This window comes from Cherax quadricarinatus, chromosome 11 (genome assembly GCF_038502225.1).
Source record: "Cherax quadricarinatus isolate ZL_2023a chromosome 11, ASM3850222v1, whole genome shotgun sequence".
In the NCBI taxonomy this organism is placed as follows: Eukaryota; Metazoa; Arthropoda; class Malacostraca; order Decapoda; family Parastacidae; genus Cherax; species Cherax quadricarinatus.
In genome coordinates this window covers 38,611,170-38,628,526 of record NC_091302.1, presented here as the reverse complement: position 1 = coordinate 38,628,526, position 17,357 = coordinate 38,611,170, and the positions used below count along the sequence as shown (strand labels likewise).

General features: G+C 40.0%; 1 protein-coding gene across 13 annotated transcripts in view; it reads right to left on the bottom strand.

Moving 5' to 3' along the window:
* The window catches only part of Usp47 (ubiquitin specific protease 47), a 433,614-nt gene that overhangs the window by 177,358 nt on the left and 238,899 nt on the right, over window positions 1–17,357 (bottom strand). For all 13 annotated transcript variants that reach the window (XM_070083998.1, XM_070083999.1, XM_070083995.1 and 10 more), the window contains 4 exons: window positions 9,450–9,617; window positions 8,472–8,648; window positions 8,128–8,335; window positions 7,790–8,025 (listed from right to left, as the gene is read on the bottom strand). In XM_070083998.1, the coding sequence (XP_069940099.1) occupies window positions 7,790–8,025; window positions 8,128–8,335; window positions 8,472–8,648; window positions 9,450–9,617 (789 nt within the window). The remainder of the gene's footprint in view (window positions 1–7,789; window positions 8,026–8,127; window positions 8,336–8,471; window positions 8,649–9,449; window positions 9,618–17,357) is intronic.

Sequence of the window (17,357 nt, the reverse complement as noted above, 5' to 3'; positions counted from 1 at the left end):
AAGAAGAAAATTGGAAGTGAATACAGGAAAGAGTAAGGTTAGAGGATAACAAAAAGATTAGGTGATGAAAGATTGGATATCAGAGTGGAGGGAGAGAGTATGGAGGAGGTGAATGTATTCAGATATTTGGGAGTGGACGTGTCAGCGGATGGGTCTATGAAAGATGAGGTGAATCATAGAATTGATGAGGGGAAAAGGGTGAGTGGTGCACTTAGGAGTCTCTGGAGACAAAGAACTTTGTCCTTGGAGGCAAAGAGGGGAATGTATGAGAGTATAGTTTTACCAACGCTCTTATATGGGTGTGAAGCATGGGTGATGAATGTTGCAGCGAGGAGAAGGCTGGAGGCAGTGGAGATGTCATGTCTGAGAGCAATGTGTGGTGTGAACATAATGCAGAGAATTCGTAGTTTGGAAGTTAGGAGGAGGTGCGGGATTACCAAAACTGTTGTCCAGAGGGCTGAGGAAGGGTTGTTGAGGTGGTTCGGACATGTGGAGAGAATGGAGCGAAACAGAATAACTTCAAGAGTGTATCAGTCTGTAGTGGAAGGAAGGGGGGGTAGGGGTCGGCCTAGGAAAGGTTGGAGGGAGGGGGTAAAGGAGGTTTTGTGTGCGAGGGGCTTGGACTTCCAGCAGGCATGCGTGAGCGTGTTTGATAGGAGTGAATGGAGACAAATGGTTTTTAATACTTGACGTGCTGTTAGAGTGTGAGCAAAGTAACATTTATGAAGGGGTTCAGGGAAACCGGCAGGCCGGACTTGAGTCCTGGAGATGGGAAGTACAGTGCCTGCACTTTAAAGGAGTGGTTTGGGATATTGGCAGTTTGGAGGAATATGTTGTGTATCTTTATACGTATATGCTTCTAAACTGTTGTATTCTGAGCACCTCTGCAAAAGCAGTGATAATGTGTGAGTGTGGTGAAAGTGTTGAATGATGATGAAAGTATTTTCTTTTTGGGGATTTTCTTTCTTTTTTGGGTCACCCTGCCTCGGTGGGAGACGACCGATTTGTTGACAAAAAAAAAAAAAAAAAAAAATATATATATATATAATTTTTTTTTTCAACAAGTTGGCCGTCTCCCACACATACAAATGATCCGATTAACATAACGCTAAATGGATCATCAGTCACAAGACTCACAGAGGGAAAATTCCTAGGTATCCACCTTGACAGCAGCCTTAACCCTTTGACTGTTTCAGGTCCCTCTCTGAAACTGTCATTCTATGTCGCCAAATATTCAAAAAAAAAAAAAATTATTTTTTCTTATGAAAATGTTAAGATTATTTTTCTGAGTGTTTTAGTCCAAAAAAAAAATTTTTGCCATCGGTACTTACCGAGATATAGAGCCATGAAGTTTGCAGAAAATGAGCCGCGTATGGCAACAGCGGCGACTGCCGCTCACCCGGTAAACTTTAGTTTACTTCTAATTGAAGGTTTTTTGTTTTTTTCACTATTTTATTTTTTCACATAACTTATGTGGCCTATGAGACCAAAGTAAGGTGCAATGTATATATATACACTCGTTGTATACAACACAACAAGCACACAAACATAATTATCAATATATTGTTTACAAAACTTGTTTACAAAAACAAACAAACAATTCTTCTTCTTCTTCCTCTTCCTCTTCCTCTTCCTCCTCTTCCTCTTCCTCCTCCTCTTCCTCCTCCTCTTCCTCCTCCTCTTCCTCCTCCTCTTCCTCCTCCTCTTCCTCCTCCTCTTCCTCCTCTTCCTCCTCCTCTTCCTCCTCCTCTTCCTCCTCCTCTTCCTCCTCTTCCTCCTCCTCTTCCTCCTCCTCTTCCTCCTCCTCTTCCTCCTCCTCTTCCTCCTCCTCTTCCTCCTCTTCTTCTTCTTCCTCCTCCTCTTCTTCTTCCTCCTCTTCTTCTTCTTCCTCCTCTTCTTCTTCTTCCTCCTCTTCTTCTTCTTCCTCCTCCTCCTCCTCCTTGTGTGCGAGTGTGTGGCTTATAATTGTTTTGAGTCAGGAGTCGGCAGCTGTCAAAGTGACATATTGTGTCATTAGTCACTACCCTACCGCCTGTCAAAACAATGGGGTCGGATGCTGCTTCCCCTCCTCCATTCTATCTAATTATCTTTCTCCCTCATTTTATATCTTTCAATCTGTCTCTCTTTCTATCTGTCTGCCTATCTCTGTCTCACAGGTACACATAAATACAAGTATACATAGTGTAAATTACCTAGGATAACCCAAGAAATCCAGACAAAGTGCTATACTCTGCTTGAAGATGTGAGTAAACGTGATGACACAGTCTTGTGGCTCTCTCTGAGACAGAGAGCTAGATGGACAGACAGGGAGCTTGACAGACAGACAAATAGACAGACAGAAATGTTTGTGTACCAGCAAAAACAAAGGGAGGGCAATGGTCATGTAATATTACCCTCCTTTACCCTCATCAAAGTCAGCTCTTATCAGATGTTATCTCCCCTTATCTTGTCACTGTCATGGGGTGGACTTTTTTTTTTCTTGCTTCAAGGGAACAATATTATTACATCTTCTTCTTCCTCCTCCTCCTCCTCCTCCTCTTCTCCTCCTCCTCCTCCTCCTCCTCCTCCTCCTCCTCCTCCTCCTCCTCTTCCTTCCCTCCTCCTCCTCCTCCTCCTCCTCCTCTTCCTCCCCTCCTCCCCCTCCTCCTCCTCCATTGCTTTTGGTCTCAAACTCCTCCAAATCATGAAATTGATCTTCACTGACACTTCCATCTGTGTTAGAGCATCACTTGGGAAGAGAAGAGTCCCAGATTTGCTGGGGAATCACATATTTCTTACCGCTAGACATGCTGAAAAATGACAACTGAAATGGCATTCCCACAATGCACCACTGGCTCCCCGATTTTTTTTATATGGTGCACACTGACCATGGAGACCCATTCTCTCACATGTGGGCCTACCAGCTTTCTCCTGCTTGATTTGAAGCTGCTAGAATTTATGCGTATAAATACGTCAGAAACATTGGCTCGTAAGACGTATTTATACGTCGGAAACAGTCAAAGGGTTAAGTTACGGACACACATACAACAAATCACCAAGAAAATCTCCAAGATTGTAGGCATACTATCAAAGATAAGGTACTACGTTCCACAATCAGCTCTCCTGGCACTGTACCATACACCCTTATCTTACATATGGAATTTGTGCATGGGGATCAACAACATCCAATCACCTAAAACCCCTCATAACCCAGCAAAAGGCAGCACAAGAATGATAACGAATTCCCACTCCCACCAGCATACTCCACCAATTTTCAAAAGTCTGAATCTGCTCACATTAAGAACATCCATACTTACTCATGTGCCTACTACATACACAGAACAATACACACAAATATAAACCCTCCACTCAAACTTCTCCTCACCAACTTAAACAGGACACATGACCACAACACAAAACACAGATCTCTTTTTGATATACCTCGTGTCCATATCACACTGTGTAAAAACTCTATGCACATAAAGGGCCCTAAAGTATGTAATTCATTACCAGAAAATATTAAAGTAACCCAATCTGAAAATCAGTTTAAGACTCTTCTCAAAAGCCACTTAATCACCCTAGACTAAATGCTAAATACTCAGTACACACATACTCACCTATGTACTCCCACATCATAACTTCAACAATCACTTTAAACCTTTTATCCAATGTTGACAGGAATATAATTGAACCAATGTTTTCACAAAAAACATTTTAGACTATATGAATATATCCTTTGTCTTATACAAATTTAATTCACTTATAATTAATAATATACTGTTCAACTATGAAATAATTACTGTCCTACTGTACAACTATGATAAAATCCTTAGTTTTAAGTAGTCTGTAAGCCAATAATGTTAAGTTGGCCCATAATGCCTAGGCATAATAAAGGCTCTATTTGCATTGCAACCCACTGTTGTAAATATAAAATCTCAATGTACTGTTTGCAAAGTCATAAAATAAATAAATAAATAAATAATAAAAAAAATTACTCTTGCTTACAATTTGGAATTTTTATTCACAAAAAAAAAAATAGATTTACTGTTATGCAGACTGCTGCATTATTGTAATAATTGTATAAATAATGTCAACCCATTTTTGACTCCATATTGGAATTTGGACTGGCAGGCAGACAGGTATTGGACGGTGACATCATTTGTTTACTCTTGAGCTTTGCTAAAGAATAGAACATTTTTGCTACTGTGAGCGTAATTTCAAGGTACACTTTTTGTCATGAAAGCAATCAAAATCATATCTATTTCTGTAATATATCTTCCATTCTATCAAATGAGACCGAAAAAACGAGAATATAACCATAAAAACCATACAAAAATAAACCGCTAAGCGGCCACTAATGGCTGAGAAGTGAACTCCACTATTTATGGTCTGATTTCTTTCATTTTTGGTGTACATTAAGAAGTCTCTTTCCATCATACATTACCCAAGTTTCAATAAGATAACCCAACAAACAACTGAGAAAATAATAATAATAATAATAATATCTTTATTTACTACACGTACATGTACAAGGTATACAGGCCTAGCTGACATCAGTGACATATTACTGTATAGAAAGCTGCTTGTTATGCAGAGTATTTCAAGAAAATTAGGTCAGTGTCCCAGGATAACACCCACACCAGTCGACTAACACCCAGGTACCCATTTACTGATGGGTGAACATAGACAACAGGTGTAAAGAAACACGCCTAATGTTTCTACCCTGGCTGGGAATCGAATATTTACCAAAAATCATAAATGGCTAACCCAAGCCAGGTACTAGAAATAAGCCACGTTGACTTTTTTTGGGTTATCCTAGGTTTTCTACACATATGCTGCTATGTGTGATAATCTATATAGAGAAAATAACTTTTCTGTTTCAGGTTTATGGTGGAGTGTGAGTGTATATCACAGTTAGCCCTGTGCTATATTCCGTTTTTTCTAATATAAGCCCCCAAGACAGAGATAGGAGAATGGCATTTGTATACCATATCCTCTTCATACCTCCGTCGAACTGCTCAGTATTATGCCAAATACAGTGGACCCCGGTTTACAATCAGCTCTCAATGCGACCAATTATGTAAGTGTATTTATGTAAGTGCGTTTGTATGTGTATGTTTGGGGGTTCTGAAATGGACTAATCTAATTCACAATATTCCTTATGGGAACAAATTCGGTCAGTACTGGCACCTGAACATACTTCTGGAATGAAATAATATCGTAAACCGGGGGTCCACTGTATTATTTAATCTGGAGTATTTAACATGTTTTATGTTATTTATCTTGTTTATGTCATAGTAGATCAATTGTGATAGGCAAATAAGCTGTAATGTTGATATTAGCGTAATAATAAAGCATATTCTCCTGCATCATGATACTGAGCTCATGGCAACCGACAGTGGCTTCAAAGCCACCATATCTTTAATGGACAATGTACTGTGTTGGTGCTTTACATAATGAGAAGCATTTCTTTTATTCACTGAAACCATGGCTAGGGCTAAAAGTAAGCAGGTTATAACAATAAATGGAGATAAAGAAATTGTAATGACATATGCAGCAAGTAGCGCCACCAAACAGTACCAGCAGGTTGGTGTGGCGACCCTGGAAATTTGAAATTATGCTAGCCAAAATTAGTGCCGAATAACTGAAGGAAACGTATAAGGGGGAGGGGGGGGGCGGGGAGGAGGAGGAGGAGGAGGAGGAGGAGGAGGAGGAGGAGGAGGAGGAGGAGGAGGAGGAGGAGGAGGAGGAGGAGGAGGAGGAGGAGGAGGAGGAGGAGGAGGAGGAGGAGGAGGAGGAGGAGGAGGAGGAGGAGGAGGAGGAGGAGGAGGAGGAGGAGGAGGAGGAGGAGGAGGAGGAGGAGGAGGAGGAGGAGGAGGAGGAGGAGGAGGAGGAGGAGGAGGAGGAGGAGGAGGAGGAGGAGGAGGAGGAGGAGGAGGAGGAGGAGGAGGAGGAGGAGGAGGAGGAGGAGGAGGAGGAGGAGGAGGAGGAGGAGGAGGAGGAGGAGGAGGAGGAGGAGGAGGAGGAGGAGGAGGAGGAGGAGGAGGAGGAGGAGGAGGAGGAGGAGGAGGAGGAGGAGGAGGAGGAGGAGGAGGAGGAGGAGGAGGAGGAGGAGGAGGAGGAGGAGGAGGAGGAGGAGGAGGAGGAGGAGGAGGAGGAGGAGGAGGAGGAGGAGGAGGAGGAGGAGGAGGAGGAGGAGGAGGAGGAGGAGGAGGAGGAGGAGGAGGAGGAGGAGGAGGAGGAGGAGGAGGAGGAGGAGGAGGAGGAGGAGGAGGAGGAGGAGGAGGAGGAGGAGGAGGAGGAGGAGGAGGAGGAGGAGGAGGAGGAGGAGGAGGAGGAGGAGGAGGAGGAGGAGGAGGAGGAGGGGGGGGGGCAGCGGCAGCAGCAATAGTAGTAGTAACAACAACAGTAGCAATAGCTTCAAAAGCAGCAAACAGTAATATCAGCAGAAACAACAATAGCAGTGGCAGCAGCAGTATTAGTAGCCTGAGATTCAGTTAGGTTAAATTTGTATTTTGTGATTAATAAAAAGTCTCAGATTATGGCTGAACATGTTGTGATCCTGTTTGGATGGAAGGGGGGATTTTTATTTTTTTTTCAACAAGTCGGTCGTCTCCCACCGAGGCAGGGTGACCCAAAAAAAAGAAAGAAAATCCCCAAAAAGAAAATACTTTCATCATCATTCAACACTTTCACCACACGCACACATTATCACTGCTTTTGCAGAGGTGCTCAGAATACAACAGTTCAGAAGCATATACGTATAGAGATACACAACATATTTATATATATTTATATATCCTCTACTTCACTCCATTTACATAATTTGAGTTAAAATGAAAGGAAACTGGATAAAATGTGAACACAGTAACAACTCTATTGCATCAGACTGGTTGTTAACCCTTAAACGGTCCAAACAGATCGACGTTCAAATTCGTAGTGCTACAAAAGTAGATCTACTTTTTTTACATATTTTCAAATATAACAAAAAAAATGTAGATAAAAAGTTTTTTTTTACACTTTTTCACATGTAAAACAAAAAAAAAAAAAAGATCTACATTTTTTTACATACTTTCAGATGTTGAAAAAACGTATATATACGTTTGGACCATTTAAGGGTTAAATAAAGTGTATGATAAATACACCAAGCATAGATGGTGTCACCATCTGGATATCCCCCTCCCAACCATCTTCTCTTCCTCCCACCAACCTTCCCTCAGTCCCTCCTGCTCACAGCTCCTCCATCATTCCCTACCACCGGTCTTTCCTCACTCCATCCCTGCCACTGCCTTTTCCTTTGTTTTTTATTTAAGGTTTATGTACATATCATACAAATATTTCTTTACAGTGGTCTTCAGAGCACAGGCATGTTGTGGCCACAAGAACACATCAAAACCTTGAGTAGATTTAAAAATAGGTTGGATAAATATATGTAAGGAGGGTTGGATTGGAGATGGACCTGCATAGCATGAACTAGTAAGCCTACTGCAGTACTCCTCCATTCTTCTGTTATGTACTGTCTTGTTATTTTGATAATATTTACAAAATTATCAAGATAACAAGACAGTTGTACCCCACATTCATAAGATGTGGAGTACAGCTCCAGACATTTATATAAAAAAAAAAATTAATACACTAGCCGTCTCTCACCGAGGTAAGGTGACCCAAAAAAGAAGCACTTTTAGAAATCATTCAACACTTTCACCATCATTCACACACAATCACTGTCTTTACAGAGGTGTGCAGATAAGACAGTTCAGATGTCACTCCAAACAGCAAATATACCTGGTAATATGTTAGATTTGTTTACCTTGTTTGATCTGTAGAAACCTTCCATTGTTAGTGTATTGGTGTCTGATATCAGTGGTCTCAGATCATTGTAGTAACGTTCTAACACAATTCTCATTGTGTCTGGATTCAGGTTCAGTGAACGACCAAGTAGCTCCTTCAGCTCACGTACTGTCATGACGAGGCTCCCTCTTAAGTTATATGGTCCCTCTACTTCCTCAGTTTCTAAATTCACTACATGGGCCTTTATAGTTGTACCTGTATAAAAAATTCTTATTTTAGTGCTCTTAATTCACAAATGAGAGCATACATTATTAGTGTTGTATCAGTATGGTAACAAAGACAGCAAAACTTACTTACCTCCAGGTTTATAAACTTCAAATGTCTTGTCTTCATCACGAATTTCCATCAAAAGATCAAATTTGTATGAACTCCTGACACCACCTAGAACTTCAGATATGAGATCATCTTCTTGACCCTCAAATGAACATTCTAAACTGTCATGAAATTCCTCATACTTAACAAGGCGACATCTCTCTAGAGGAACAACATTTTCTAATCCTAGCTCCTGTTAAAGAGGAATGATATTATCAGTGAGATGTCTCATAATTTGCTAACATATGCTACATTTGTCCTTAGGCAATAGAAAAACTACATTAAAAAAAAAAAAATAAATCCAACATACATATCAACTATGCACTTACCTTGTGGGCTAATTTAGTGGTTTCCCTGAGTGTGGAGTCTTTATGAATTCTGAGTTTCTTCTCTATCTGACTCTGGCCGGTAGGCTGGCAAAATAACTTAATGCGACAAGTGCACCGCTCAATCTCTCGCTGTTCTCTTTCTGCTGCTTCTTCTTCTGTCATTCTTTGTACTAAGTCCTGTTGCAAGAATTAATTGTCACATTTATGCACAGACATACATGAGTATCAAAAATGTCTGTGGCTAAGATACTTTAAGAAAAAAAAACATTCATAAAACATTTAAAGTAATGAATTCAGCTTTTATTTACTTCAATAAATATTAGTGAATGCAATGACTTATATTAATTTCCATTTAATTTTATTTCATCTTCCCAGACCATTCTGTTAGGAATACAAAAATGTGGGTAAGCATATAAAAACTTATAATTGCCTATGGATTATTTTCATTGAATTACTGTACATGAATGCTTGAGTAACAGAAAAACCAAGGTCCTAACTAGTTCTGTGTTTCACTGAACATTGCAGTAATAAAAAAATCAACCTTTTCCCACCTAGAGTGGGTGGGAATAATGATAATCACTATCAATACAGTATTGCATATAATTGTATGGTAGCAGAACTGAAAAAAAGTGTTAAATAATATAAGCATAATCTGAGCTGTACTATTATATATACGTATTTTGAGGCTAAGTTAAAACTATTATGAATTTAGATAGTAAAAATAATGTCATGCTTGTTTGTGCATCTTCAATTTCACATAGCGGTCGTCTCCCACTGAGGTAGGGTGACTTGAATGAGAAAAAACAATGTTATCATACTTCTCAAAAGTTTCAAATCACTGCCTTCAAGCTTAATGCTTTTCTTAGGGTTAGCCGATCAAGTTTTAGGATACACAGATGTAATCTACTGAGCTACTTTGAAACATGAGCCATCAACTGCTGGAGCAGGTAAAGCAACCATCATACAAGGACAGCTAACCTTAATATGTTGTGGGAGCTGCTCCCGGGTAAAGGCATCGACATTCTTCTCCTTAGCAATTTGTCTGTACATGAGCATATACGCATTAGCACTGGAGCTCCAGCTGGAGTAGTAACCCCCTCTTGAAGTGTTACCACCATATGTTTTTCTGATGTCATCATAAGTTATCTGAATAAAAGCAATACAGAAAAATGATAAAAACCAAAGCATAAACAGAGTTTACAATTTGTATTTATTTTCTTGTTTTACCATGCTATCTCTCTTCACTGGGTAACTTAGTGGTAAAAAAAAAAAAAAAAAAAAAAGAAAAGAATAATGAAACAAAATGCAAATACACCAACATTTGTGTAAAATTAAAGCAACAGCTTTTCCTTTTCAGAATCAAATGTGAAGCAAGATGATGAACAATGCCCTTGATTTAACCCTTTCAGGGTCCAACCCCCGATCTGAAACTTGTCCACAGGGTCCAAGAATTTAAAAAAAAAATTGTTATTTTTTCTTATGAAATGGTGGAGAATCTTTTTATGAAGGCAATAACACACAAAGTATGAAATTTGATGGAAAATTGATGAAATTATGCTCTCGTGAATTTTGCCGTGTCAGCGATATTTACGTATCGGCAATTTTGCCCACTTTGCATCCCATTTTAGGCCAATTACATTATTCCAGTCGACCAAATTCTTAGCTATTTCGCTAGTATTACTTTATTTTATTGATTGAGCACAGGAAATTGCCCAGTATTACTTCTATTTTACTGACTGAGCACAGGAAATTGCCCAATCAACTATTTCAACTACCCAAAGAAGTGATCTGCAATCGGTAATTTGGTCAATTTCACACAAGGTTCAAAATATATTCCAATTTAAAAATAAGGTCCAGATTAAACAATGCAGGCACTCCTGGCACTAAAATAAAATTTCTTCTGTTTATTAGTTGTTTCCAGGCTTTACAAATGAATTCCACTTTGATTTTTTATTCACATAATATATTTTTATTCACACCAAAAAATAGAAGATTTACTGCTATGCAATATTGTAATAATTGTATAAATAATATCAGCACATTCGTGAACGCACACTGATGTGTATTGGAAGTGTGACATTTGTTTACTCTTGAACATCAGCAAAAATTAAACTTTTATGCTACATTGAGCTCAGTTTCAAGTCATTTTCAGTACAAAACCAATCAAAATCATCTCTATTTCTGTATTATATCTTCCATTCTATCAAATGAGACCAAGAAACCACAAATACAATCATGAAAAATATAGAAAAATAAACTGTAAAGTTGCTATTTTAATAAAAAAAAAAAACATGGTCTCTTTTTTTTCGCATTACGCACTGTGTGCTGCAGGATTTGTTTTATGTGGTGCACACTTACCACATAGATGCATTCTCTTATATCTAGGCTCAAATTTACCACTCACAGCTTATCTGAGTGAGCTGAGCTCATGGCATAGAACAATGGCTTGGACCCTGGCTTCAAAGCCGTAGAACTATGGGACGGACCCTCAAATGGTTAACAGGATTCTAGGGAAAGCAGGAGACCAATAATGGTGACTCTGGCAAATGGCAATGATTGCACTGCCATTCAGTAACTAATGGACAGTCCGTTGTTTTCAAATTAAATAACCCAGCAGATTTTGTTCTATATTTCTGAAGTCTGTTAAATCAAGTAACCTTAAATTCTGGGTTTACTGTATTATTACAGTATTATTATTCTTATATTCATGGAATGCACTAAACTCACATGGACCATTCAGTGCTAAAGGAGAGATTAAAAAGGGTAAACAAGAACTGTGAATGAGTGAGGTTAAGGGTGATGGGAAGAGTGAGATCAAAGGTAAGTATGACAAAAGTACTACTGCAGTGACTATGCAGATAACACAGATGTTGTACAATAAGAGGATTAAACAATTTTTTACCATGCTGGCCATCTCCCACCTAGGTAGGGTGACCTAAAAGAGAAAAGGAAATACAGCAGGGTCCCACTTATATGGCAGGTTAGGTTCCAGGCTACTGCAGTAAAGCGGACATCACCGAAAAGCAGAATGCCATTTTTTCCACTTATAAATGAATATAAATGCCAGATAACAAGTTTACACTAACATATACAGCCTCTCCTCAGTTACCAATGTACTCGTTTACTGATAACTCAACTCAGAGTTATGACGGGCTCTCTGACAAGTCGTTATTGTATACTGTACAAGAATTTGGGTTGTGAACGGGCAGTGCAGCATCTTAGCGTCAAGCATCTGAATTTCCTTCCACAGCCACTCAGTACACTAGCTTTCACAGTCTCCACGACTACATACTTGTACAAATTTCCTAATGTGTTTCCTCTTGGAAGAGGAAAAACAACAGGAAAAAAGAAGTACAAAATAAGTTTATTGTAAAGGGGTTAATGGTGCATCTCAGCACAAAGCAATCTCCAAGACTACATATTTCGTCTATAAATTTGTATAGTGGTCCCTCGTTTTTCGTAATTAATCCGTTCCTGGAGCCATTACTATAAACGAAATTTACGATTTGCGAATCAATTTTCCCCATAAGAAATAATGTAAATACAATTAATCCGTTCCCGACACCCAGAAGTATTAAAACAAAAAATTTTTTACATGAAATATACATGTAGTATATAAACAATACAATGGGAAATGATGAATGAAACATTAACAGCGTAACACTTACCTTTATTGGAGATTCTTCTTAGTGTATGGGAGACTGGAGGAGGAGAGAGATTGGATGGTTTACAGTTTGGAAGGGGAATCCCCTTCCAGCAACACCTCAGGTACCAATTGCTTCTCTAGGGTTGCTTCTCTTCTCTGTTTCTTAATGCCACTTGGACCACCTTGAGAGTCACTCTAGTCCTGTCTCGCAAAGTAACTGTGGAGAGAGCTCTGTTTCTGGTGCCTCTTTAACACTTCCCTAAAATGGCCCAAGACTTTGTCACTGTACATATTTCTCACCTTCTTTACCACAGGCTTGGCACTAGGAGCTTTCTTTGGAGCCATGGTAGCTTATTTAGTACTTGCAAGCACTAAAATGAGTGGAATATTATGAAATATTTCGTAGGAGCACTTGAGGGGACCTTCACTCACTGGTAAACAATGCCAGACTGGCTGGGTAGGGAGGCCGCGCCGGCTTACACCGTGCATACGCGTCCCGGACGAACTACTATTCGCGAGTCCATGTTTATACGAAAATACCCCTATGATTGGCGAAATTTAGGATTGCTGAGAACTACGAAAAGCGAGGGACCACTGTACTTCATAGTGCATCCCATAGTAGAATATAAAGTCAGAAGTGCAGCAGCACTTGTAAGAGGAAAAACAAGAAGAAAATGGAAGCACAAAAGTTCACAGTAAAGGGGTTAGCTGGTGTGTTCGTATGTGTGTTTACATTCTCGATGCATCGAGGCAGCTTAAGAAATGATTAAACTCAGTGAACAAGGTACGTGGATGGTAACAACAATAATAATAAATGTAAAAGTTGAAAGGTAGAAAGGTGAAAGTGAACATAGAAAAAGAGTAAGGTGATGAGGGTATTAAATGATTTAGATAAAGAAAAATTGGATATCAAATTGGGGAGGAGGAGTATGGAAGAAGTGAATGTTTTCAGATATTTGGGAGTTGACGTGTCAGAGGATGGATTTATGAAGGACGAGGTTAACCATAGAATTGATGAAGGAAAAAAGGTGAGTGGTGCATTGAGGTATATGTGGAGACAAAAAACATTATCTATGAAGGCAAAGAAAGGAATGTATGAAATTATAGTGATACCAACACTCGTATATGGGTGTGAAGCTTGGATTGTAAATGCTGCAATGAGGAAGCAGAAGGGGGCGGTGATGTCCTGTCTAAGAGCAATGTGTGGTATAAATATTATGCAGAGAATTCGGAGTGTGGAAATTAGGAGAAGGTGTGGAGTTAATAAAAGTATTAGTCAGAGGGCAGAAGAGGGGTTGTTGAGGTGGTTTGGTCATTTAGAGAGAATGGATCAAAGTAGAATGACATGGAAAGCATATAAATCTATAGGGGAAGGAAGGCGGGGTAGGGGTCGTCCTCGAAAGGGTTGGAGAGAGGGGGTAAAGGAGGTTTTGTGGGTAAGGGGCTTGGACTTCCAGCAAGCGTGCGTGAGCGTGTTAGATAGGAGTGAATGGAGACGAATGGTTCTTGGGACCTGACGATCTGTTGGAGTGTGAGCAGGGTAATATTTAGTGAAGGGATTCAGGGAAACCGGTTATTTTCATATAGTCGGACTTGAGTCCTGGAAATGGGAAGTACAATGCCTGCACTTTAAAGGAGGGGTTTGGGATATTGGCAGTTTGGAGGGATATGTTGTGTATCTTTATATGTGTATGCTTCTAGACTGTTGTATTCTGAGCACCTCTGCAAAAACAGTGATAATGTGCGAGTGTGGTGAAAGTGTTGAATGATGATGAAAGTATTTTCTTTTTGGGGATTTTCTTTCTTTTTTGGGTCACCCTGCCTCGGTGGGAGACGGCCGACTTGTTGAAAAAAAAAAAAAAAAAAAAAATTTACATTATTTCTAATGGGAAATATTGTTCCGGTTTTCGTCTGTTTTGGATTTAGACTGACCTTCTGGAACGGATTAAGGATGAAATCTGGGGTTTCACTGAACTGGCGAAATAGCTAAGAATCTGATCAAATTCAATAATGTAAATGGCCTAAAATAGGAGTCAAAATGGGCAAAATCGCCAATGCGTAAATATCGCTGATGCAGTAAAATTTGCAAGTGTAATTTTGTCAATTTTTCATCAAATACAGTGGACCCCCGCATAATGCTATTAATCCGTTCCTGAGAGCTCAATGTTATGTGAAATTATCGTTATGCGAATTAATTTTCCCCATAAGAAATAATGGAAATCAAATTAATCCGTGCAAGACACCCAAAAGTATGAAAAAAAAAAATTACCACATGAAATATTAATTTTAATACACACAAACTCAAGAAAACATGCACAGTTTCATGACACTTACCTTTATTGAAGATGTGGTGATGATTGATGGGATGGGAGGAGGGGAGACTGGATGGTTTTAGTGTTTAGAAGGGGAATCCCCTTCCATTAGGACTTGAGGTGTCAAGTCCTTTTCAGGGGTTGCTTCCCTTCTTCTTTTAATGCCACTAGAACCAGCTTCAGAGTCACTGGACTTCTGTCGCACAACATATCTGTCCACAGTGGCCTGTACCTCTCGTTCCTTTATGACTTTCCTAAAGTGTTTCACAACAGTGTCAGTGTAATAGTCACCAGCACAGCTTGCAATAGCTGTCTGAGGGTGATTTTCATCCATGAAGGTTTGCACTTCAAGCCACTTTGCACAGATTTCCTTAATCTTTGAAGTAGGCAACTTCTTCAATTTCTCTCTCCGCTCCTCCGAAGCAATTTCCTCAGGTGTGGCCTCATGCTGTTGAAATTGATCTAGCAGCTCATCAGTGGTTAGTTCTTCATTGTCCTCCTCCACCAACTCTTTCACATCCTCCCCACTAACCTCCAACCCCAAGGACTTCCCCAATGCCACAACTGATTCCTCAACTGGCATAGGATTCTCAGGGTTAGACTCAAATCTTTCAAAATCCCTTTGGTCTACACATTCTGGCCACAGTTTCTTCAAAGCAGAGTTCAAGGTCCTCTTAGTCGCTCCCTCCCAAGCCTTACCTATAAGGTTTACACAATTGAGGATATTAAAGTGCTGTCTCCAAAACTCTCTTAGAGTCAACTGAGTTTCTGAGGTCACTACAAAGCATCTTTCAAACAGAGCTTTTGTGTACAGCTTTTTGAAGTTTGCAATAACCTGCTGGTCTATGGGCTGCAGGAGAGGAGTGGTATTAGGAGGCAAAAACTTCACCTTAATGAAGCTCATGTCCCCACAAAGTTGCTCTGCCAAGTCTGTAGGATGACCAGGGGCATTGTCTAACACCAGGAGGCACTTAAGGTCTACTTTCTTTTCAGTTAGGTAATTTTTCACAGTGGGGGCAAATGCTTGGTGTAACCAGTCATAGAAAAAGTCCCTAGTGACCCATGCCTTATTGTTTGCCCTCCACAGCACACACAAATTAGCCTTGAGGATATTCTTTTGCCTAAATGCTCTGGGAGTTTCAGAGTGATACACTAATAAAGGCTTCACTTTGCTATCACCACTAGCATTGGCACAAATGAGAAGAGAAAGCCTGTCTTTCATAGGCTTATGTCCTGGGAGTGCCTTTTCCTACTGAGTAATGTAGGTCCTGCTTGGCATTTTCTTCCAAAACAGGGCTGTTTCGTCACAATTAAACACTTGTTCAGGTTTCAGTCCTTCACTGTCTATGTACTCTTTGAATTCATGCACATATTTTTCAGCTGCTTTTTGGTCCGAACTGGCAGCCTCACCATACCTTACCACACTATGTATGCCACTACGCCTCTTAAATCTCTCAAACTAACCTTTGCTGGCCTTAAATTCACTCGCATCACCACTAGTTGCAGGCATTTTTCTAATTAAATCCTTGTGCAACTTCCTAGCCTTTTCACTTATGATCGCTTGAGAGATGTTATCGCCTGCTATTTGTTTTTCGTTTTTTTTTTTTTCAACAAGTTGGCCGTCTCCCACCGAGGCAGGGTGACCCAAAAAAAGAAAGAAAATCCCCAAAAAGAAAATATTTTCATCATCATTCAACACTTTCACCACACTCACACATTATCACTGCTTTTGCAGAGGTGCTCAGAATACAACAGTTTAGAAGCATATACGTATAAAGATGCACAACATATCCCTCCAAACTGCCAATATCCCAAACCCCTCCTTTAAAGTGCAGGCATTGTACTTCCCATTTCCAGGACTCAAGTCCGACTATATGAAAATAACCGGTTTCCCTGAATCCCTTCACTAAATATTACCCTGCTCACACTCCAACAGATCGTCAGGTCCCAAGTATCATTCGTCTCCATTCACTCCTATCTAACACGCTCATGCACGCTTGCTGGAAGTCGAAGCCCCTTGCCCACAAAACCTCCTTTAGCCCCTCTTTCCAACCCTTTCGAGGACGACCCCTACCCCTCCTTCCTTCCCCTATAGATTTATATGCTTTCCATGTCATTCTACTTTGATCCATTCTCTCTAAATGACCAAACCACCTCAACAACCCCTCTTCTGCCCTCTGACTAATGCTTTTATTAACTCCACACCTTCTCCTAATTTCCACACTCCGAATTTTCTGCATAATATTTACACCACACATTGCCCTTAGACAGGACATCTCCACTGCCTCCAACCGTCTCCTTGCTGCTGCATTTACCACCCAAGCTTCACATCCATATAAGAGTGTTGGTACTACTATACTTTCATACATTCCCTTCTTTGCCTCCATAGATAACGTTTTTTGACTCCACATATACCTCAACACACCACTCACCTTTTTTCCCTCATCAATTCTATGATTAACCTCATCCTTCATAAACCCATCCGCCGACACGTCAACTCCCAAGTATCTGAAAACATTCACTTCTTCCATACTACTCCTCCCCAATTTGATATCCAATTTTTCTTTATCTAAATCATTTGATACCCTCATCACCTTACTCTTTTCTATGTTCACTTTCAACTTTCTACCTTTACACACATTCTCAGACTCATCCACTAACCTTTGCAATTTTTCTTTAGAATCTCCCATAAGCACAGTATCATCAGCAAAAAGTAACTGTGTCAGTTCCCATTTTGAATTTGATTCCCCATAATTTAATCCCACCCCTCTCCCGAACACCCTAGCATTTACTTCTTTTACAACCCCATCTATAAATATATTAAACAGCCATGGTGACATTACGCATCCCTGTTTAAGACCTACTTTTACCGGGAAGTATTCTCCCTCTCTTCTACACACCCTAACCTGAGCCTCACTATCCTCATAA